At 36.4% G+C, this 25288-nt stretch overlaps 1 protein-coding gene across 2 annotated transcripts in view; it reads left to right on the forward strand.

Moving 5' to 3' along the window:
* VWA8 (von Willebrand factor A domain containing 8) overlaps positions 1-25288 on the forward strand; it is a 182687-nt gene that overhangs the window by 64270 nt on the left and 93129 nt on the right. For both annotated transcript variants that reach the window (XM_061995180.1, XM_061995190.1), the window contains exons 17-21: positions 1351-1466; positions 2290-2396; positions 4355-4461; positions 8243-8314; positions 16200-16276. In XM_061995180.1, coding sequence (XP_061851164.1) covers positions 1351-1466; positions 2290-2396; positions 4355-4461; positions 8243-8314; positions 16200-16276 — 479 coding nt within the window. The remainder of the gene's footprint in view (positions 1-1350; positions 1467-2289; positions 2397-4354; positions 4462-8242; positions 8315-16199; positions 16277-25288) is intronic.

Here is a 25288-nt window from a genome sequence, read left to right on the forward strand (position 1 = left end):
CATCGCTGTCCATAACGCTGAGTGGCAAACTACGACTGTTCAGAAGATGCTGCACGATCTTCTGTCAATGAAAGCAGGAAGAGCAGGAGTAGTAATCATTGCAGATAGCCCAATCTAAATCATTCTCACTCATTACTTAGAGCTATGCTAAAAAGTAATATCCTTTGTGTTCTTGGCATTTGAGAAATGTTTTGTACAGTTTCATAAAACTGATCTATATTTTTATAAATATTTACGTGTCTTTCACAACTGCAGTTTTCCAATGGAAATAATTGGTGCTAAGACATTTTTCATGCTTAAATATTAAGGATGGGGGGGGGGGGAAAGACTCTGAAATTTATGAAGTGTTGCATTTATTTATCTTTTTTTTTTTCCCCTGGATGACAAATTTCAGGATGTTTTCCAATTGAAACAGTACAGTAATTGTAATGCAGTTAGAAATCATTTATATGAACAAAACCAAAACATTTTGAAATCACCTAATTAAAATATTTCACTTGACCCAGGCAAAGCATGGCGTGACTTATCAGATCACACTCATTGTTGTGTGTTTCCTGCTGAAATCAGGGACCTGTTTGTATTAGCTACCTTCATCCGGTAGATACAATTATAGAATGATTTCTTTCTCTATCTTTATATCTCACTTTTAATACATAGTCACTTGTTTTTGTTTATTTGTTTGGTTTTTAAATTTTGCTGTGTTGGTTTGACGTCTGCCTTCCCAGGCATTGAATCATTTCTGTAACTCTTTGCTGAATCATGTCCAGTTTTAGCATTCATTTTAACATGTGGACAACAGAGAAGGACACAGTGTTCCAGTGACGGCCCGCCCAGAAGGCGTGTGCAGAGGTGATACAATCTCCTTACTGCTGCCCAGTGTTGTCTTGTTTATATATCCAAGAATCTTGCCAGATACTTTTGCCAGAGCATTACATGTGGGGCTCATGTTCAGTTTGTCAAGAGCATTCAGATTTTTAGGACATTGACCCTTTTACAGTGGTTAACCTCCTTGTCATTGTTAGTACTGTTTAGTGTTAGGTTTTGTATAGCAAATAAAATTCAGTTATCAGCATGTTTTTCTTCCTGTTGCTTATGAAGTCATATCGTAAGGCAAATCTTTTGATGACATTGTGATTTTCATGACACTGAATTACTGCAACAAGTGCAGAATTGCAAGCTTGGAGATGAAAAAACACAAGCTGCCGTAGGAGACAGAAAGCACCTATGAATTAGGAGCAAAGTTGAAGTAATTCCTTTCAGATTACTTTTTTCTCCCGATTTGTTTGGCTTAAATCCCTGAGATCCAGTCCCAGAGATCAAATAATGAAACTGCCTTGTGTTTTTTGACAGGCACAGTCACTGGCTTCATCTTTATCTACTCGACAACTACTGCGAATTTGTCGTCGACTGTCACAACATCCAGATGAAAGCCTTTACCATGCTGTTAATAAAGCCTGCCTTTCCAGGTAGAAGTGCTAGTTTTGGTGGAAGTTAGAAGAGCTTCTTGGTCAGTTGCTAACATGCAAGATAGCTTTTAATGTGTTTTGATAGATAATACGTCCTGCTCCTTAAAGCCTGTCATTTCTTTAGAAGTATTTCTATGTACTCTCAAACCTAGGATGTAAGTAGAAATGACTTTATGCTCTTTTCTCATCTTCATGAAGATATTTCATTATATAAATTAGGTTACTATTATCAACATTTCTCCACTGTCTCAAAGCATTCAGAGTTACATTAATGTCTAGTATGATGAGGTTTGGTGGAGGCTTGATTTCAGTTGTAAAAACTGTATGTGGAAAAGTTATAAACTACTAGGGTTTTTGTTTAGTGAGGGGGTTTTTTTCCAAAGAAATTGTAATTATCAGAAAGTATCAGAAAAATAAAGGAGCTAGTTCTAGACATCACAGAGCTCACTCTTTCTCTGCGGAATCTGAGATCCAAGTGAACTTAGTCACGAGAAAAGGTATTTCCAAAAAAACATTGTTTCTATGGTAACTCTTCCGGGCAGTGGAACCAGGACATTACATACTTCCAGTTCTAATCCATTCTACGTTGCAACCCTGTTGCAATATTTAATAACACTGAAGCCTTTTAAAATGAGCCCTAAATACTGGCAATTGCAGAACCACACTATCTCCTTAGGGACAGGTGAAATGTGGAGGACAATTTCAGGGTGAAAGAAATAGACATTCTGGATTTGGAGTTCAAAGCAAAGCTTCATACTGATTTTAGTTTACAGAAAACTGAAAACTTTAAAATACAACCTCCCTATTATTTTTCTTCATTTAGGTTTTTACCAAACCTTGCCAGATCAGCTTTACATCAAAATCTGCAGGATTCTGGTATTGAGACAAGTCTAGATGACATGAAGAAACTGGAGGGAAAGGATTACACATGTAAGATTCTGCTATCATTTGTTCTACTCTTCATTAATGTTACTCAGTTGAACATATAAAGCTGTATTAATTATTCTCAAAATTAAATATACTTTGCTCCAATTGTATCCCTCTGAATTTGATCTATCAAAGCACAGTGCTGTTCTCAGTATGTTGATATGTTTGAATTGTCTGCTATATTCCCAGCTCATGGAATTTTGTTTTCTAACATTTCTGTTTCCTAGTCTGTCAGGTCCATGGCCTCAAGCTTTCTTGGACTGTTTTGGTTTTTTTATTTCAGCTTTGATAATTATTCTTCTCTAGTTACAGCTTTGGCTTGTTCTTAGTTTACTCTGTTCTGTCTTTTTGCTGTTGCTTCTTTCCACTGTTTACTTTTTTCTCATTGGGACTCTTGTAAAAGTCTCGGGTTACATTTTGCATTCATTCCTGTACATACTTTGTTAGTTTCCTTTCTCTTTATTCTGTTTAAATTGCCGTAGTTGTTACATGTCACCTTCATCAAGCAGGTCTTTGTTTCTTTACCTTATCCCACTCAATTTGCAGTACTCATTTGCAGTAGCAAACATATGTTGTGGCTTCTGCCCTTTTTCTCCCACATGACCCTTGGTCTTCATGCTAGCTGTATATCTTTCCATATCGTCTGTCAGGCCACGCTCTTTGAGGAATTTGCCATCTTATATTCACTAAAGTTTTCCTTTACTTCTCCAGAGTTATCTCTACTGTCATTCTTCTGTGTGTTTATTTGCAATTTTGTGACATATTTGACTTTGATGTTTCTACTATTGGATCTTTGCAATAGTGAAAACATCTTTGGTTTTAATTAATACAGATTCACTTTTAATAGATTTTATTTATGCGTATGTATATACAAAAATATGTGAGTAAATACAGATATAGTCACATATCTATTATATGCAGTATAATATAAATGCACAGCTATATGTATGTGTATGTACATATACACACACATAAACATATCCAGCCGTCCATGTATTATTATGTCTGGATTTGCATTTTTTATATCTATAAAAAATATATAAAATAATTTGAAGTCTTACAAGTTGTGTGATGCTACCTGCTTACTATTCTGGTTTGCCAATCTGGACACATTCCTTGAATTTTCTTTACTTTTCTGTTTCCTGCCATAAAGATAGAACCATAGAGAATAACAGGTGAACAACTAAAAGTATCTGTCTAGAAATTGGACTATTTTCACTTTTACACCATACCAGATTAAGAAATTACTGGCCAAAAAAAAAGGTGATTTTATGCACAGTATTATTGTTTATAATAAGTGTTTATTTTCCCAAGGACAAAATTATACGGTTCTTTCAATATAAGAAATTTTTCAATGTGTTTTCACCTCAGAGCTGTAGTTGAAGACTATTTGAACAAGTGCCTGTTTAGCCAGTTTTCACCAAAATGTGAAATGTGTCCACGTTCTGGCATTAACCCATTTGAGCAAAAATGCAGTGCTCAAAGGGAGAATCAGCAGTAACCGTATACTTTGTTGGTGATTTGTCCTTGGTGCTCAGCTGAGCACCCACGCAAGCCACTCACTCACTCTCCTCCTCACCCCACTCCCCAGTGGAACAAGCAGAATATTTGTGAGAGTGAGAAATGTAGCCTAATGGTGTTAGTGATACTCCAATAATAAACCAAAGAAGCAGTCACAACTCCTGGTATTTATTGTACTTTTCCCATAAGATTACCTGTCCATTACTTACTGTAATAGACTTCTTTTCAATTTAAAAGAGATTCAGATTCATTATAATGCAACCTCTTGTTCAGGGATGCTGTTTCAAGCATTCTCTTTCTTTAGATAGAAATAATTTACTGAGATGCACAGCCTTGTTAGAATTTGTAAGTCATCACTGGCAAGTGTTGGGGATTGATTGCATGTCTGCTGAGAGGATGCTGTAAGTAATGCATTTGCTTGTTTCCTGAAAAATACATAGGTGAAATAAACAATGGGATTCTGAAGATAGGGTCTGTGACGATGCCAATTTATAACTCAACCGAGAAAATGAAAGTACCTGATGTTTTGTTTTATGAAAATGCACAAGTAAGTATGAGTCTGCCTTCTGAGGTACAAGAAGTTTGTTAAATGTCTATCAAGGTGCATGCTTGTATATATTAAATAAGGTGCTTACTAAATTTTAAGGGCATATTTCTGAAGTTTCTTCAGGATTTGATGCTCATTTTGGGTGTGTCTTCACCATTCCTTTGTGAAGAGATGATAACAATCCTGTTGAGCATTCAAAAAATATGAAGTAACAGCAACTGACACAGGATTTTATTTAGAATTGATAGATCAGATATTTGAGTGGTTGTTGGTTTTGGCGATTTTTTTTGCTGCTGCTGGACTGATCCAGTCTTAGGGATGGATTATTGATTCTCAAACTGTTTTACAGGCTCGTTGCATAAAGTTGTATTTGGTTTTTGTTAGAATTAACACGGAATGTTTGAAAAGGAAGGCAAAGAGTTATTAGTTAATCATTAGTTGATTGGCTATTCATTATTTATTTTAACTAGTTTAGCTTATTAATTAGTTAGTGTTAATTAGTTTTTAGTAGTGAAGAGTAATTAGTGAAAGCAATAAAAAGGAAAGGGTTAGTGACTGTGGATTTTTTGATATTTGTTTTCCCACATCTCCTTTGTAGAATTAGGTGTACTTCAGCTTGCTTCTCCATCTAGCGTGGAAGCCTCAAAACTTTCAGACAAGGATATCCTTAGCAAGAGAAATTACCCACTGAGTTACCTTGAGAGTATTTTGTTTCTAAAAGGAAACACTGATAGAGTGATCTTTTCTTTTAGGGGCCGGGTGTGGATTTCCGTACTTTTCTTTTCCTATTCTTTTTTCCACCCTGACTTGCAATTTCTCCACAGAAAGGCTATGCTACATGGGCATCGCCTGCTGAAGGTGATGACAGACTATGCAAGGGGAACAGATGACAGTCTTCTTCATCTTCCCCAGTAACATTTCATGTGAGATTTCATTTTGTGTTGCCACTTTGGTGAAGTACTTAATTTGAGTATGTTGGATGTGAAAACTTGTGAAGCCTTGCTAGGACTTAAATCTGCATTGCTTTTTCCACCTTCTTGCTTATACCTTTGGAAAACTGTACACGATCTGTGTTCAGAATAGTACATATCTGTTTTTTTTCAGTAAAATCATAAAATCATAGAATGGTAGGATTGGAAGGGACCTTTAGAGATCACCTAGTCCAACCCCCCTGCAGAAGCAGGTTCACCTAGATCAGGTCACATAGGAACATGTCCAGTTGGGTCTTGAAGACCTCCAAGGAAGGAGACTCCACAACCCCTCTGGGCAGCCTGTGCCAGGGCTCCCTCACCCTCACAGTGAAATAGTTTTTTCTTATGTTTAAGTGGAACTTTTTTGTGTTCCAGCTTCATCCCATTACCCCTTGTCCTGTTACTATCTACTATAGAAAAAAGGGATGTCCCAACCTCCCGACACCCACCCTTTAGATATTTATAAATGTTAATAAGATCACCCCTCAATCTCCAGACTAAACAGCCCCAGTTCCTGCAGCCTTTCCTCGTATGAAAGATGTTCTATACCCTTGATCATCTTGGTGGCCCTGTGCTGGACTGTCTCCAGCAGTTCTCTGTCCCTCTTGAGCTGAGGAGCCCAGAACTGGACACAGGACTCCAGATGAGGCCTCACCAGGGCAGAGTAGAGGGGGAGAAGAACCTCCCTTGACCTGCTGGCCACACTCTTCTTGTTGCATCCCAGCATGCCATTGGCCTTCTTGGCCACGAGGGCACATTGCTGACTCATATTTAGTTTATTATCAATCAGGACTGTTAAAAATGCTGCACAGAACCAACTGCTCTGTGTCAGTCCCTGGTAGCTATGCACTGTGAATGCTGAAGGAAACAACCAAATAACCAGTCATGAGAGCTGGTCCCATTTCTAAATGAATTCTACTCCTCTTCATTGCTAGTTTCAGTCATTAAGAATCATGGAATCTTAAGGGTTGAAAGGAACCTCAAAAGATCATCTAGTCCAGCTTCCCTGCCAGAGCAGGGCCACCTATAGTAGGTCACACAGGAACTTGTCCAGCTGGGTTTTGAATGTCTCCAGACGAGGAGACTTAACAACCCATCTGGGCAGCCCGTTCCAGTGCTCCCTCACCCTCAAGTGATGTGAACGAACATTTAGCAAAACCTGCTGGACAATAAATTCAGTTTATGACTTTATTGTGATACTTCCTCCCTGTTATCTAAAAACTACATTAAAAAAACAAAACAAAATAAAAAACCAATCCTCATCCCTTCTCAGTCCTTCACAATAGAACGAAATAGTTGTTTTTTTCCTCTGTGTGTTTGGTCTTGAAACATTTCATGTTGCAGTGGAATTTGGCATTGCCGTGGAACATTGCTGTTGGTCCACAAGTGGCACAGGGATGGAAATAATTTCTAGGTGATATGCTAAATACCACTTTCCAGCCAGGCTTTGGGGAACATGGATGTTTAAAGCCTTCCTACAAATCATTTGTGTAAATAATTAACCTGAAATGTCAGCATGCATCCTAATAAATGCTAGTTTAAGTCCTGGTGAAGGAAAGAAGAAAAAAAAGATGTATCAATACACAGTTACACAATTTAGGATAGAAAAAGAAGTCATCTGAGGAAATATGAATGCCTTAGCAATAAAATAAAAAATGTAATCAGTATGTATGGTAAAACTAACTTCCTGGAATTTATGCTGTATCTGGTAAATGTTATTTTCATCAGTTATAAATTTCCACATACCTATCTTGTTAGGATTTTGTGGTATTAAGCTGTGTTCACAAGAGTTTCTTCCCTCACCCTCAGCCTCTGTTCTGGAAACATGAAACATCTTTAATGCAGTTAGAAACTGAATATTTCTGTGTTCAGAAATTAGAAGCTTAGTGTATTATTTCTTTTAATCCAATACTAGAGATGAAATGATCATGTGAAAACAAAAATGTTTATCTAAAGGCAAGCATTCATTTCTCGAAGTAGATTGTCTGACCTACTTCCAGCTGACCTATTTTTTACTAGAGACAATGGAGATAGATACATTACTTTATTGCATTCTGCATTGCCACATTATCCTTAAATCGTTTCCATCATTTTAAACAACTTGTTTGTGAAGAGCAAGATGTGCTTGAATGATGTATTGTGTGTGTTGCTTTTTATGATATTGGATATATGTAAAATACACCTCAAGCACTTTGGCTTCAATTAGGCAGTCTAATTTAAAAGTTGTAAGACATGTAATAAACACTGCTAGATTTGAGCTTGCATTTTCATATCTTTATTTTCCTTGAAAATAAAGCTTGATTGGAATAGAAAAGTGTATTTGGCATTAAGATAGTCCTAGTGTTTAATCTTTAATAAAATAGATGTCTATAATTTACATATTCATATCAGCTGCCTTTTATTCCCTCTGTTTAGTTTCTGTCAAGTTCTACCAAGTTACATTTTGCTTTCTCCCAGTACAGTTGCTGCAAAATTGTCATGTACATGTTGATGAAAGTTCTTGCACTATAGATGACAAGCATTCAACCAGACTAAAAGGAAATGCATTAGGATTAATTACAGAGAATTCAATGTGTTTAGAGAAATCAGACACTCAGAATCAATTGGAGCAGAGGGAGAGTTAGTATTTTTGTTCCATTGTTTTTTAGCCAGTGGATAGATTGCCTCTGCTATTATTGACTGAGAGACTCTTGCTAATAAATAGCTATAAGTATGAAGTTCAAAAGTTCCTGTTGTACTACTGTTGATTAGTAAATGCTTTAACTTGAGAGTATAAATGGGTTGTGAAAGTTGTGTTTTTGTTTCTCTAGCACATGATGGTAATGGAAGATATGTTAAAGGACTTTCTGCTGGGAGAACATCTTCTTTTAGTTGGCAATCAGGTGAGTTCAGCGTCTCTTAACAATGCATTGCACAAACTCGTTATTTAATAATGAAATTAAATCTGTATTTTTCTTCATTGAAATTACATTAATTTGTACTACCGAGGTATTTAACCCATAGTTTGGTTCTTTATCTACTGGTATCCATGGGTTTTATGGGTACATATCTGTGGAAATTGTAAGTGCCTTCAGTGTCTTTTTGGCTTTTAAAGTTAGTGTATTTTCATCCACTATATAAATATGGCTTAACAATAAACATCATACATTTTAATATAGTGCATAAATATCTTTAAAATATACTTCTACCATGATCTATCATGAGTTACTTAAACCATCAAAATTGTTATTCCATGTAGCAGGACAAATGCAGCTTGTGAGAGATTCAACAGTTCTGCTATGCCTGGGGATCTGAATGTGGCCATGTCTTCATCAGTGCTTTGCTAGCCTTTACATATTCTATAATGTGTCTTTTAAATAGTATATGTGTTTTATATATATGTTAATAATACTTATGTTTTATTTTGATTCAAGTTACAAGACATACAGCCAATGTTGTTAGGCACATTTTAGTCAACACATGCCTTTTTGCTTGACTGTACCCCATCAACTTTGGCATACAGTGCTTCACCATCTACACTGATAGCAATGATCCGTGGCTGAGTGGATGTTACTATCTGTATTGTATAAATGTTACCGAAATGATAAGGAGTGTTCTCGTTGTCCCCTGAGGAGGGAACAGAGGAAATGCCATGTACATTGGGACATCCTCAGTGTTCATCAGGACCGTTGCCTATTTGCGATCTTTTGCTTATTCTTCTCTTTCCAGAATTCTCTGTTTCTCTTTTGTTTTGTAGTTTTGTAGTTGTCTTCATTGTCAACCTTTTTGGCTACTTCAAAGTATTTGATACTCATGTAAACAATATCCATCCTGCTGTTATGGTAAATTACTTAATACGGAAGAACTTATTCACCACCTGAGGGTGGTGATCAATGGCACCGAATCGAGTTGGAGGCCTGTGGCCAATGGAGTTCCACAGGAATCGGTTCTGGGGCCAGTCTTGTTCAACATCTTCATCAACAACCTGGATGAGGGGACAGAGTGTACCCTCAGCAACTTCACTGATGACATAAAACTGGGAGGACTGATTCCCCAGAAGGCTGTGCTGCCATTCAACGGGATCTTGACTGGCTTGAGAGTTGGGCAGAGAGGAACCTCATGAGGTTCAACAAGGACAAATGCAGAGTCCTGCAGCTCGGAAGGAACAACCCCATGCACCATCACAGACTGGGGATTGACCTGCTGGATAGCAGCTCTGCAGAGAGAGACCTGGGAGTCCTGGTTGACAATAAACTAACCATGAGCCAGCAATGTGCCCTCATGGCCAAGAAGGCCAATGGCATCCTGGGATGCATCAAGAAGAGTGTGGCCAGCAGGTCAAGGGAGGTTCTTCTCTGCCTCTACTCTGCCCTGGTGAGGCCTCATCTGGAGTCCTGTGTCTAGTTCTGGGCTTCCTAGCTTAAGAGGGACAGAGAACTTGTGGAAAAAGTCCAGTGCAGGGCCACCAAGATGATCAGGGGACTGGAACATCTTTCATACGAGGAAAGACTGTGGGAACTGGGGCTGCTTAGTCTGGAGAAAAGGAGACTGAGGGGGGATCTTATTAATATTTACAAATATCTAAAGGATGGGTGTCAGGAGGTTGGGACATCCCTTTTTTCTATTGTATCTAGCAACAGGACAAGGGGTAATGGGATGAAGCTGGAACACAAAAAGTTCCATTTAAACATAAGAAAAAAAGTATTTCACTGTTCAGGTGAGGGAGCCCTGGCACAGGCTGCCCAGGGAGGCTGTGGAGTCTCCTTCCTTGGAGGTCTTCAAGACCTGCCTTGACACATTCCTGTGTAACGCGATCTAGGTGAACCTGTTTTGCAGGGGGGTTGGACTACATGATCTCTAAAGGTCCCTTCTAACCCCTACCATTCTATGATTCTATGAAGTACGTACTGGGAACGTAAAGTAGATAGCTTCTTCTGCAAGACAGGAATGTACTATTTTGAACTATTTTGTTGTTATGAATAGGAAGAAACTGAGCTCCAAATTAGCTAAATTGGGTCAAACCGTACAGTATTTTTTGCCTAAGAAACACTGTGTGCCAGTTGTGGAAAACCTGGAAATTATTTCTTTTTTACCTGCTACCGTTGTAACAGTGTGTGCACGTATGAGCATAGGCATGCTCCTCAAATGTGTCTCTGCAGAGAGTATTGGTTTCTGCCTTTACAAGTTATACTGAAGAACCAGAATTAAAAAAAAATCCATTAATTGATTTTTCTTTTAACTATTTATTTCTACAGATTCTTTCTATTGTAAATTTTTCATTAACTCCGTTATGTTGAACCACAATTATCTTAGCTCACTGGAAATGTGAGGAGGGTATTTATCTTGGCAGGGCCACTCTGTGTTAAAGGTTGTATGTAAAGTTAGAAAAAAGTGTAAACTCTACAAACTCATCTGGACCTGTAGTCAGGAATGTACCCAAAACGTTCAATTAATGATTTCTATAAGGGAATTAAGTTTATTTGCTCCTATGGGGTGATTAATATTGTGCAGTCCAGATGATAAACTCATAATAACATAATGAGATACTAAGCCACAGAACACTTACTTACGTAGATCGTAGACTTATGTAGATTGCAACTGGGTAAGACTTGAATCACCACCACTTTTGTGTAAAGTCATAGAATCATCAAACGAGGTGGATTGGAAGGGATCCTTAAATATCATCTAGTCCAACCTCGCTGCTATGCAGGGACATATTCCACTAGATCATATTGCACAGAGCCCTGTCCTACCTGACCTTGAACGTTTCCAAGGATGGGGCATCAACCACATCTCTGAGCAACCTGCGCCAGTGTCTCACTACCCTCATCGTAAAACATTTCTTCCTTATGTCCTATCTAAACTACCCTCTTTCAGTTCAAAACCATTACTGTTTGCCCTGTCACTACAGGTGTCATTAAAAAGTCAGTCCCCATCTCTTTTTATGAAGATAGTGTCGTATTTCTATATGGAAAGATTGCAAGAAGGTCTCCCTGGAACCTTCTATTCTTCGGGCTATATAATCCCAACCTGATCTAACAGTTCCATGTCTGTCTTCTGCTGAGGACCCCAGCAACTGTTCTTGGTAACTCAACATCCAAGTGAGGTAGATAGGGTCTATTGCAGTGGTCCTCTGTTAGCAGCATCTAATGTCTGCTAATGACATACTTTCTGCAATTATTACACAATATTATTCACATTTGTTCCAGTCAGGGACTGATGAACTTAGCAACAGCTGGAGAATTTGAGAGAGTTCTGTATAGGTGCTGCTTGTTGCTCTGGTGATAATAGTACATTAAAAAAAAAATCAGAAAGGCATCCTCTAGTATAAACACAGCAGCCTCAGCCAAGATGTGTGCGTTCTTGTAAATGTTTTTGTGGGCAGAGACAGACAAGCTGTGGGCACAGAAGGTGGTTCAGTGCCAGACCCAGTGCTACAAACCATATGTTAGCCAAAGTATTTTCATTTCATTTTCTTAGTTCTTATGACTGAGCCATAAGTTTCTGTGATAATGATGCTATCAGTAAAACCATTTCTATGAAGTCACAAACTGAGAACTGTAACATGAGAGTTCTGTGTACTAAAATTCAATTAAAAAGTCAAGGTTCTCTTTCATTCCTTAATATTACAATTTTAAAGTTAACTATAAAATAAAAATCCTTAAGGTGAAGAAGTGATAAACTGCTTTTTTCACTAGTTTCAAAATTTGTTTCGTTCTGTTGTAATGAAACAGGTGCTGTGCTGTACAGGATGGCTGTGTGCTGACATGATAAATGTGTGATTACAGTGTCTCAGATAAAGGGCAATACAGAAGAGCACAACATGGCAACCTCTTTAACTGCTTCAATATGACCTGCAAATCATTTAAAAGAAAAAAATTAGGCAGCATGGTTTAGATTATTTTTTCTCAACAGAGGTTTTTTTTTTTTCCTCTAAGAGGCAAATTTAATTTAAAAAACCTGACCCTAGTTTTTCTGGATTATAACTTACTGACTTTAATTAGACTGTGCAGGGGAGAAATTTGCCCCACTACTGTAATAGCTGCATCCTGAATTGCAAAATGCCTCCTGGGACTTGTAATAACCTTGTTTATATTTAAAACGGCAGTTGCTGCTAGAAGATTAAGTCATTTTATCCTTGGTAACAAGTATTTATAATGTCAGTTAGAAGAATTCTTAACTAAGGGATTATTTTGCCTTCTAATTGCATAATTTCCTTCTTGTTATTCATTAATGCAGATATTTACTTCCCATTTTTCTATTTCAGTTGTCCCATATGTCTGACTGAATAAAAATTGTCTAATGTTTGCCTTCTTTTTATTCAGTTCAGCTGAAACACCAACACAGATGTTCTTTTCTCTCTAATTAGCATATGTTTATATTTCTGTTAAATTAAGTAACTGCAACAGCGCGTATACAAATAACATACAGCAAGTGTTAATGGTGAACTGGTTTGTCTTCTGAATGTTACCTTAGGCTGCAATAAGTGCAAACCGCATGAGTTTGCGTTCTGAATGCAGTCCAAGTTCAACTCGGTCTTTTACAGTGTTCATATGAAGGGTGTTTCTGATTCTTTCGCCTTAAATAGTTGACTGCTAACTATATAGATGTCCAGCTTGGTTGTTTTCATTGGGTATAGACTCAGGAGAAAGGACAGTGACTTTGTTCCTAATTTTGTAATTTCTTGTTTCTGAGGTGCTAGTAACTTATTTTAGAGTTCCTTTTTTTTTTTTTTCCCCAAATGTGTTAGTATTTCCCACATTTCTTGCTCACATGAGGAAGACTAACAGGCATATTCTTTATCCTATGAAGGTCAGGTGAATTCAGAATAAACCTTATTTTCTTGGCCTCACATTAATGAATAGTACTTAGTGAGTGAGCTCATCCAAGCTCCTTTTTGCAGTTTTTTCACATAGTGCTAAAGAGTCTTCTGAATAGCTTTGGTCTTTCTATTGTATCATGCCTTCTCAGTGGAGTAACTGAGACAAAGAAAAGTGGTAACTTGTCATGAAATAGGAATGTGGAGGGATGGAATCAAAAAGCTTTGACTTGAACTTTACTCCAACTACTATTGCCAGCCAAGGATTTTGTGTGGTACACCACAGCCTCTATGAAGGCACATAATGTACTCTCTGAAGCAGTTCAGTCTAGAAGTTAGGCAACGTTAACGTGTTTCTAATTGCTAAAATCTGTTGGGAATGCCTTTTGGCTTTTGGATACTGCATACACCTTTTAAAAAAAATATATCACTTTCTGAAACTGAGGTATGCTTAAAGTGAAATAAAAGGAGATATGTAGGCAGTCTGGTGAGAGGCACAAACACAAGTGAAGAAAGGATGAGATGTCCTCATGGCGCAGCTCCCATTGACTTCATGGTGTTACTTTCATAACCGTGCACTTTCACTTCCTCCATCATGCTTGTGTTCTCTGAGAATTCTCTCAAAAGTGAGGTGCACTTCTCTTAATACCATGGCAATAACAGCATGCATAGAAATACACCAAATCACCTCTCTGGTCTTCTTTCTATTAGAACAGGAGAGACAGAAAAGAAATCTAGCAGTGTATTTCTGTAGTTGGGAAAGTATTCTTTTCAGGCATAATTTTAAGAATCTATCATAACTAGAAAAACAACCTCCCCCTCCCATTAATGCATATAAAAGCCATTTAAAAAAATGTAGTTTTTAAAAACCACAGTTACCATTTCATTTTGTATTAAGTGTATTTTACATTGATTCAATATGTTGATCTATTTCTTCATCTTTGTACTTGCCACAGCTGGCTTGAGTCCCACTCTGCAGTGAAAAGGATATGCAATCTGTTTGGGATTGGTACAGCAACTGCATACAGACATCTGCCCAGTCATCTTTAGCTCTCTTAGGAAAAGTAAAGGAAGCTGCTTTCAGCATGGATATTTTGTGCTTGACGTTAGGAGGATTTGTGTTTAATCACTCATTTATGATTTTAAGCATCTGACTGCAAGTAATAGGAAACATGGTGATAAAACTGTCCATGTGCACTGATAGAGGATTCTTACTTTGTTTCTAGTTACTTTTGATGCTTCAGATGCAGGTTCCTGAAATTGCATATTTCCCCCCTAATTGAGTTTGTTCTTTGAGTTCCTGGAAGAATCTGTTAGCACAGTTTCATCCCATTTCAAAGTGGTGGAGAACTGTGTTCCTAGTGACATTTTCCGTAAGTGACTGGTGATAGATACTGTGTTGCAGCTTATTACTACACCTATGCATAAAGCTGTAGACTCTTTTGAAGAATCAGATGGAAGATGGTTTGTGAGTGTGGCAGAACAGAAACTTGAGTTGGCCTTCATCTGTTGGAGTTGAGTCAGCAGTAGAATCTAGGTAGTTGTAGTTTTGGCAGTTCTGCGGTATTTTTTACTCTCCTGTGATGGTGAACTGTCCTTCCATGATTTTAGCTATTACATGTATGTGCACAGTTCTCCATTCTCATAAATGTGGTCAGATGAGAGACCATTTTGAGAAGCTTAAACAGTTTGCAGTTTTGCAGCTGGCAGTTACCATATTTCAACTAGAATTTACAGTCACAGATGTCATAACTTGCAGCTCTGAATGCTCCTATTCTGTTTCAATGCCAAGTGAAACAGATTAGTGGGTCTCAAGTTGTTTTAATCTAATCTCTTTAATCTTTCTGCGGGTTATATTTATCTGTTTTACTCTACATTGGTGCGGACTACTAGATGCATTCATACAGAGTGAGAATCTCAGCAGAGGGACAGTATCTTGTCAAACAGCTTTTGGCTGGGTTACAATTGATTTTTTTCTTTCTACTAATTCTTTTTCCTTTGCAACCCTTGGGGATCTCACTCTCATTCTGAGCTCCCAAATCTGCAGCCATGTTCTTGCAGGAGGGATAAGAATTTCTGCATCTGAACTGTCATCTTGCTCTATATGTACATTAGCATTTTAGACCTTTTAAAGGGAATCTCCTTCCTGCAGTTTGATACGTGTCAAAGGATGTATGATCTGGATTCTCTTATAATGAGACTAATGCAGAGGTTGTTCTCTAGCAGCACAACTAATTCATGCCATCTGCTAATTCCTTCCATGGGGCAAGGCTAGGCCTAGGCTGGAGTACTAGCTCCTGAACTGTTTGTACAGGACACACTGGGGTGTTAGCAACATTTGGTTCACTTCATAAATCCACTGTTATTGTTCTTCACAGCTTGCTAATTTAGACATCCTGTAATAGAAGACTTACGCATTAATTTGATCTCCAACCCAATTTTGATTCCATCTGGACCTCTTTTAGGAGCTTTTGGGAATGGGGTTAGCAAATATTGCCACGTGAGAGTTATAGGTTGTTTCCTATGACCACTGACAATTACTTTTTCCTGTTAAGTGCAAGCCAACTTCCTGGCATTCACAGCCGTGCAATATCTTTGTCAAGTAAAAGGCCTGGAAAAAAATGGTGTTAATTGAAAGGATACATCAGCATGTATGACATAACTCTAGGAACAGAGTGCTATTTCTGATTATTCCTAGTAAGGCAGGTAATTATTTTGCAAATACATCTATATATCACAGAATCACAGAATCTTAAGGATTGGAAAGGACCTCGAAGTATATATAAAAACAATAAAAGGTGTATCATTAAATTGTGTTTAGAATTTTTTGATGTGGATTGCAATTCTGTTTGCCTGTAAAGGAATATGGAGAGTATTTTATCAGTTTTGGAAAGTTATCTTTTCTTTGTTTATAGCTCTTAAGTGTATGCATCTAAGTTATATCTTAAAATTATATTTATTTACTGCAGGGTGTTGGGAAAAACAAGATTGTTGACAGATTCCTTCACCTTCTAAACAGACCCAGAGAGTATTTACAGCTGCATAGGTAAGAATGTGTTGCATTTCCATACTGTGTATTTATAATGTGATTTGCTCTGTTTTAAAATTCATATTTCTGAAGTTTAATTAGTTCTTAAAATAGCCCATTGTGGGAAGTGGAACACAGACCACGGGAATGTAGCCATTTTATAGGCAGAGACAATAAGCTGGCAGGTTGTGAAGGGGGTACAAGAATCTGATGCAATTGCATTGCTTAATATAAAAGGAAGTAGAAGTCAGAGTGTACCGATGTTAAACCATGTTCAGGAAGAGAGTAATGTTTTGTTGTCTGGAGAGATTTTCCTAAGCATGAGGTGCTGTGTGAGGTAAAAAGTTCAAAGGTGCTTGTTTGAATGTATCACTCATTAGACAAGAAATGTTGACGTGGTAAAAGCTTTCTGTTTTTCACCTTTGGCACTCCTACTAAGCACGTATATTTCTTTCTCACCCATAAACATTTAGATTAGAAAATTTATTTCATATGTGAGCTAATAAGCAACAAATCAGTTGAAAACAATTCAAAAGCTGAAGGAATATCAAATTATCTGCCTAAGTTTTATTGCATGAACTTTAAATCAGTAAGATGAAATAAAGATTGGATGTGTCTAGAAGACCCACTTTCAATTTAACTGCATCCTTTTTCAGATTTATTCCTGATCTTTACATCTCTGTCTTCAACTTCCTAGCATCATCCCCTTGTCTCTTTCTGTAATCACTGTTGTTTAAATAGTGCTGATAAAAATGTACATCTTTGATATTTTGCCCTTTAACAACATCATCTCTGTAACACTCTTCTCCCTCACTTTCTCTCCCAGCGTTTTGTCTTCAAATGTCTTGTATTCTTGATACTCGCATAGCTCTATCTCATCATGTTTTTCTCTTACTGTTTTCTTTTATACTACCTTTCCTAGACTTCCATCACTTCCTTGTGAAATATCACCTGGCTTTTCTTAACTTCCTCGTTGTCTTCTCTGCTTGGAGCAGCCACTCGCTCCTTCTGGATAAAATTTACTATAATTTTTCAAATCCCAATTTACTACCATGTTTTTGTCTTTCTGTGTGTCTCTGAAAAATTGTTCTCCAGTGAGATGTGATCAAGCAGGACAGTACTTTAACATAAATTCAGATAGCTCAGGAAAATGCTGTGTGAGCATGGTATTTGGGGTGGTGATGAGGCTGTAGAATGTATTAGTTTACAGCATACTTGCTGATTTATCACTAGGAAAAAAATGTCTGCCTTTTTTGTCTAGACAAGACAAACTTCTGTAAGCTCTGTAAAGTACTGTTCATGCTTACAGAGTTTTGGAGATAGATTGAAATAGAAAATGATGAGCAGTCCTATGGAGCTTTAAAAAAATAATTCCTGAATGTAGAAAAGTCAGCATTTCCTATTTCCTGGATAGAATTTTGAAATACTTTGTGGGTAACTTAGTCTATATAAATACCTTGGTAAACTTTATAGGCTGTTTGAACAAGGATTACAATATTGTTAGTGTATACTTTTGGATTACAAACCAGAATAAGAACAAACGTACAAAAACCCTCAAATCAACTCACTACTAAGCTTTTGGATATTTTGTGGGAAGTAATGCAGTCAGAAGCTTAAGGCATAGATGTATTTTATTAGAAAATATGCTAGAATGTGCACTTCATATTTGATAGCCCTGGATGTTCCTGCAGTTTTCCTAACTAACTACCATCAATATGGTTAAACATGCCAACAGGAAAATATTTATAAATATAATACTTTTAATGATATTCATATACTTGAATTACAGCTCTCAAGAAATTGAACAATAAAAGCAAACATTTTAGTTTATTACCTTGCAAGAAAAGGGAATAATGTTGATGATTTCTTTACGAAAAATATGGAGATGGCTCATTGTCAGATTAAGGTGGACATTCTCTGCCCTTTCAGAAGTATGTCTGACAGATGGTACCTCATTTATCCTTGGAATTTGGGTTACAGTCTCTCTAGTTCCACTTCAGCTGGTCTCTCTGGAAATGAGTGGGCATTTGACAGCTGCATATCCTGAGGCTCCGAGTTTCTAGTGAAGTAGTGAATCTGACAGAAAATGGCTGACGATGAGGTCATGAGTTACTGAATTTGCCCATATTGACCATGATTTGAAACAGCTATAAAACAAGAAATATGTGTATATGTATAGAAATGTGAAATCGGGAATGGGTGTTGCAAGTGAATACTATCTCTTCTGGAAGAGAGAGGTGTATTCCTAGATATTAAATATCTTTCTCTGTGGCTGTCGTTAGACATGGCCAGAGAAGAAACTGCTAGAAAAGAGCTTTAAAATTAATAGCATAATGATCTTTACTAAAATGTAGTGTTATGTAATAAATAAAAGTCATGAATAAGTAACAGACAAAAATAACTAGACTGAATGTCAGAGGCATTCAGATTTATTAGTCTAATTGTAATTTTTTCAAAAGCAGGGTTTTTAGTGGTATTTAAGAGCCAATTTGATGAATATATGTTTGTTTTCAGTAGCTTGAGGGGTAAACAAGGGGGAAATATACTGTGATGTAGTATAGTACAGTTTGTTATGCAATGTAATTGGTATGTAATTGGTATAGGTGTCTTTTATAGACGAATATGTCACCCCTTTTGCCAACAAACAACATAAAAGAACTAAAAATGCCAATCAATCTGTTTTGATTTTGTTTGTTGATTATTTGGTTAAGGTGGGGGTTTTTATGGTTTTTGATTTTTTTGCTAATTTGGCTTTTGGTTGGATTTTTTTGTTTCATTTTGTGGTTGGGTTTTTTTACTGTCTCGATGAAACAGTGTAAGGAGTTCTACTGTTCTGATGCTCTGTACGTTCAATTATATTCAAGCAGGGAATATTTGCCTTAGAGGCAATGAGCTGTTTCCAGGTGTAATTTTAAAGTCCCATTTTTTGTCTTATACTTCAAGATGATGAGAGAAAACAGAAGGCAGAAAAAACACTGCTTTTCCTTGGACATCTGTATTTACTTGCTGTACCACTATTTCACATGTGAATGGTCAGCCTGACCTTAAAGTTTCAATTGCTTAAGGAGCTTATAAATCCTTTTTCTTAACCTTTCTTACAGCACCTCATTTAGAAGTTTTATTGTCTTGAAACTACTTAGTCTTGTAAATATTTTTTGAACCAAAACCACAAAAATCTTAACTGGAAGGAAGCTGTGATTAGATTTAATGATGAAAGAATTTAAGAAAAAATGTTTGCTCATAAATTATTTTTAAAGTTAGCTTCTTTTATATTTCCTAGTATTAGGTGCTAATCAGGAGCTGACAAACTGTTTCATTTCATTAATTGTGGGTTTACAGGGCTCTTTCTGAAACTTGTAACTTGGCATAGGCTCTGCACAGCATCTCTGTATGAAGCATCTTACTGCTTATCTGTGTTAAGGGACAACTTTAATCTGCCAGGATTTCCCAATCACTCCTTTCTTATAGGAGTTAAGTTCCAGCAGAGAAGTCCTAAATTTTGTTTATCACTCTGGGATGATCGTCTCCATTTTATGCACCCAAGACACCAGCCACACATTACAAAACAAACAATATTGTTACCTTGCCAAATATTAAATGTTAAGATTTTACAGTTTTCAACCTTGAGCAAGCGTTTATCATGCTATTAGAAAGGTGAAATTCGGTGAGACCTCTGCACTCACAGGCCAATGGAAGATCTGTGTAGAAATTAAACACATACCATCTGACTTTCATAGAAACTTTGATGTCCTCCAGATAAATGTAGCATGGAGTCAAGTATTTGTGTTGCTCGTAAATGTATGAAACCTGGAAAACCTCATCATGCTGTAACTAGTTTTGCCATCTGTCATGTGAGTAACATGGAAAGAAATTGCTAGTAGTCCTACACAAAAGTCTGAAGTTAAAACTGCTAGACTAAATTGTGGATCTGTAAAACAAATTTCAATGAATCAAGAAAAATATATTTATGAAAATTGATAACATCTTGCTTTAAATTACAAAGTCTCTTGGACCAAGAAGATTCCACAAAGAGAAGAAAAAATATTTACAAGCAAGAGCAAGAACATGTGCCCTCCTAAGACTTGCAAAATCCTTCTTAGCATTGAGTAATAAATATAAAAAATGTAAGCTTCCAACTGTCCTGCATAAATTTGTCAGAAGAAAGTACCATGGACTTTAGACTGTTGATCCTTTGATTTGATTAAAGGAAAAAAAATATTAATTTTACTTCTCTTGTCATCAAATTTGTAACTAATTGCACACAAAGAATGGGTTTACTGGAGTAAAATGTCCTTTACCTGTCATTTTAATGTTTAGGTTTGTATCTATTTGCAATGAAGTCATACAGTCAAGCTGCTTTTAAAATTTTTGTGTCAATGATTTCTCATCCTCAAAGTTACTGTTTTTGTGTAGCCTATATTACAGAGCTACAGTATTTATGTTTTTGTTTCCAATGCAAACTTAATTTATGACTCCTTTTTTTTCCTTTTTTTAATTCCTAATAGAATATTTTCTAAAACTTAGGTTCTAACTAGGAAAATGTAAAATTCAGTGACTGACTTTTTATAGCAGTTTCTGGTAGTATGAATGAGTTGCTAGGTCTTACATGCCAAAGGCATTTGGTTTAATATATACATCAAGTTTTTGGACTCAAATGGTGTTATCTGATCTCAGCTTTAATTAAAATACACTTCTAATTTTTAGTACATGAGCTTAAAGAAAAAGAAAAATATTTACATGTAGTTTATTCTCATCTGGAATCTTAATTGTGAAAACTGGAAAAGTTGGAAAACTACTGTAAAGAACACTTAGTGTCAAGACCTGTGAAAGCTGCCACCTCTGCTCTGCTGGGGTTGGACTGACTTTAAGTCATGTAGCCAAAAAGAGGAACTGTCAACAGGAACCCCATGAAATTATTATCTCCCATCAGGACTTGTGCTCCTAAGTGCAAACAAAGTCTTCTCTGTCTTGGTAGTGCCTTTAAAAAATAACTGTGGAAAGACCATCAGTGTTGCCAGCAGCACATTTCCTTGGTTCAGGAAGGCACCATTTAAATTTTTCTGTGTCAATACCTTTTCTTTAAAGTTTGGTAGATGTTACACTCAAAAGCTATCTGCACACAGTCCTGGGTACTTTGGCTTTAGGTAGCCCTGCTGGAGCAGAGGGGTTGGACCAGATGACCTCCACAGAGCCCTTCCAACTTCAACCACTCCATAATTCTATGATTCTAAGACCTGCCTTGTCACATTCCTGTGTGGCCTGATCTAGGTGACCTGCTTCTGTAGAGGGGTTGGACTGGATGATCTCTGGAGGTCCCTTCCAACCCCTACCATTCTATGATTTACCAACAATTCCGGCAAGGTAGCAACTGAATGACCCAGGTATGTTGTAGTAACATGTCTTGCTAAATCAAAATTGTTCAATAGAAAAAAGAAAGTTTTAAATTAGTTTATCTTTATAAAATTAGATAATCCATCAGTAGCTGTTCCAGGTGGAGAGTCCATTTGCACTGTCCACAGCTGACACCAAAATTATGTCAGTATAGAGATGTAGTTAAAATTGAGGAAATTAAGGAACAGCTTCAGATTCATCATTGTTTTCAGAACGAGAAAAGTAAGAACACTTTATGTAATGAGATTAAGTTTGATAACAGCTAGAACATACATTTATTGATATTTTGTGAGTATAAGTAATGAGCAATTGCAAAACAGAAATTTCTCTGAGATATTTTCTGGCATCATGCTGTCTCAGCCATATATCAGCAGTAGGGGATGCAAAAAAATTGCAGCCCACCATCTCCCCTGCAGAATGTCTGTCACAGACATTCCTCTACACAGTTCAAAGTGTTCAGGAATGAAAATAATCCTTTCCATTATGATGGGAACTTGATTACTGTCAGCTGATGGGAGAACCAGATCTCCCCCTGAGCAACTACAGATGCAGCTACTGAAGTAATACTGTTCAACCTCGACTCTGATGTCCTTAGTGTGTAGATCTGCAGTTACCTAACTGTCTAAGAACACTGCTGTCACTTACAGAAGTACAAGTTTTTGATGAGTAGACTGTAGTGTAATATGTACCAATAATTTATTGGTGCCTTCTGAATGGATTTTCTGCTTCTTGGAGCCTCAGTGATTCTGCAGAGATATGAAACAATTTGTTCTGTTCAATTGTTCCACCTTTGCGTATGAAGAAAATAATTTTCTAGGCAATTAGTTTATTATTAAAAAAAGGAATGTGAATCTTTACAAGGTAATATGACAAAAAGAGATAGAGGTTTTTAGCTTTTTCTCTATAAGGTTGAACAAGTTCAAATTGCTTATAAATATGGTCTGATACCTTTTCATTAATAAAGAATGTAGGAAGTTTTCTTCTTTAGGTTTTAGATAAAAAGGTTTGCACCCTTAAATTGCCCATATTAAGTCTTAGTTCTCCATATAATACCTTTTCTTACAAGTTGAGATAGCTTGTTTTCCACTTTTCTAGTAGGCATTAACATATATTCTAAAGCAGTTTGTCTTTGTTGTAAATTTGATGTTTCACCACTGTGAACAGAAGACTATGTTACAGGAATTCTATTTGTTATCTGATAATCTTACTATTACTTTAGAAGATATTACATTATCTTATTCTGTTTTTCCTAATGTTACATTTCCTTTCAAAGAATTTACCTATGCTATTGCATCTTCCTGTCGAAATTACTGTGTTTGTTCTATTGACTGATGGTTGGAAAGTTTGATACAGGGTTCATTTACAGAAGTCTACTACATTTTATGCTCTGCCTTTTCTAGTTCACTAATAAATTACGGTAATCTGATGATCTTTTCTTCCAAAAATTAACTCAGTTTACATATGTTATCCTTTTAAAAATAAATGTAATTTTACTGTGATCTTTAACAATCAAATTAATGGAGAGATTTGGGGTAGGAAAGCAAGCTTATGGTCTCCCTACAAGCAATACTTACTATAAACTGTCCATTAATCTTTAAATGTTAATTTTCTTTCCCTCTTTTTCAGCACACATAATCAATATAAAATCTAATTACTTGTTTCCCCTATTGAGATCATTTAAAACTACCCTTTCAGCTTTATTGACTTCAGATTTTTTTCACTCTAATTTAAAAAGTGGTTTCAGAAGGAATGACTTCATTTCCAAAGACACAGTTGAACAGCAAAGAATTACAGTGTACTTGTTCTCAGAATTGTGTTTGTTACCTTCTCTTGAAAGAATATGGGACTATATAAAACAATTAAAATGTTGTTATAGCTCTGCAGGTGTGTTTTTAAAAATGAACAACCAGAAAAGCTATCTCCTAAAGTGAACTGTTGTTGAAGCAAATGCTCTTAAACTGCACTGATTGATCAGAGGTATCCATCAAATGCAGTGAAGATGTGTGTGTATCATGTATTTATATGTTGGCAGACATTAAAAAAAAGGTTAAGTGATTTTCCTGATGAGTTTGAGGCATGAATGTGTATATCTAGAATATTTTCTCTTAACATTGTATTGTAACCTTATAGTGTGTCCTTTATGCAGCTCAGGTGTGGAAGTAAGTAATAAGATGACATATTTTTGTTGTGAAGATTTATGTTGTGAAGCACTGAGCGTATTAGCTAGAATATAATAAGTATCTTTATGGTTTTTTGTACTTGTTGCTTTTTCCCATTTTCTTGAATACATTTTTAATCAATACGGAGTTACAACACAAAGCTTCCAAGACTTCATGCAAGCTAATGAGCTCCATTTCCAATGTTAGCTTTTCATGAACAGGCTGATTAGCTCTGCTATTGTCAAATTTCAGGTGTTAGAGAGCTACTTCATCTGTCTTTTTGTAGGAAATGAAACCAGCTTGACTATCCTGCTGTGTGGCTATTATGGAGAAATAGCTTAGGTTAGAAGACCCTGTTGTTTCATTTTTCTCTAGAGCTGAAGTAACTATTTCTCACTGTTTACTCAGTAAAATGTGTTCTTATACACAATAAGGGGAGCTGTAGGGTGTTGTATTTCTTCCTTTCTGGATTTTACAATTAGAATAAGTTAATTTCTAATGTTGTTATAGCAAATTATGCATCTAGTTTTGAAAGATGGATCACATATAAGTAATTCTGTAAATTGATTTAAGCATATAACCTGAATTAAACATGTAATTCCCTTTGGCCTTTGTTCTGCTACCCACAGTCCTACTGAGTAATGAGCACCTTTGTACTCCAAATAATTTCTTGGATTTTAAACAAATACATGTCCTGCTGAGTAGCTATAATGGCCTAGCAGGAAAAAAAAAAAAAAAGAGGACTTAATTATTAGTGCATACAGATAAGTCAAAAAGGCTTCACAGTGTCGTTTTGATAGAGAAATGAGAAAACTGGTTGGCTTTTCAGATATTTCACAATTTCCTAAACTAGTGGTCAAATCTCTGTTCAGATCACCTACTCTTCATCAGGGTAATCCCTGAGTGGATTATCTAACTAATTAACAGCTTCAACGGCCCTTGCCCTAATTATTTTTCAAATATTCTTAAAATTAGGTCACAGCAGACGGATGTATTCACATCTGCTTGAAATGTAATTGAGGAGATGTACATATCTATGTACACAGATATTAGATAAAAGATATCTTGCAGAAATGAAGAACAATTATTAGAGCATATAGTCTGTGTCTTTTATTTTTCCTTTCAAGTACTATAAAGTTCTATTTGGAGAACAAGAAGAAGGCCAAATCTGAACAGATGATAATGAGTAGATTATACAATGAATCAAGTTCTGTTTTGTTTTACATTTCAATGTTCTGGGGAGGAAAGGTGTCAAAACATAAAATTACTATTTGTAGATATGTCATATAGGCAGTATTAATGTTTTTAATAAGAATTTAATGGATTTATTTAATCTCTCTAAAGAAACGTGTTTCAGACAGGTAGCTCTACAAATGAACTAACACAAATTTCAGAAGAGGAACATTATTCTTTTTTTCTTAATTTTTCCTCCTGGCTGGTTTCATCTCCTGTATCTTACCGTAGGATATCTAGAATGCTT

This window comes from Colius striatus, chromosome 1 (assembly GCF_028858725.1).
Source record: "Colius striatus isolate bColStr4 chromosome 1, bColStr4.1.hap1, whole genome shotgun sequence".
Lineage (NCBI taxonomy): Eukaryota > Metazoa > Chordata > Aves > Coliiformes > Coliidae > Colius > Colius striatus.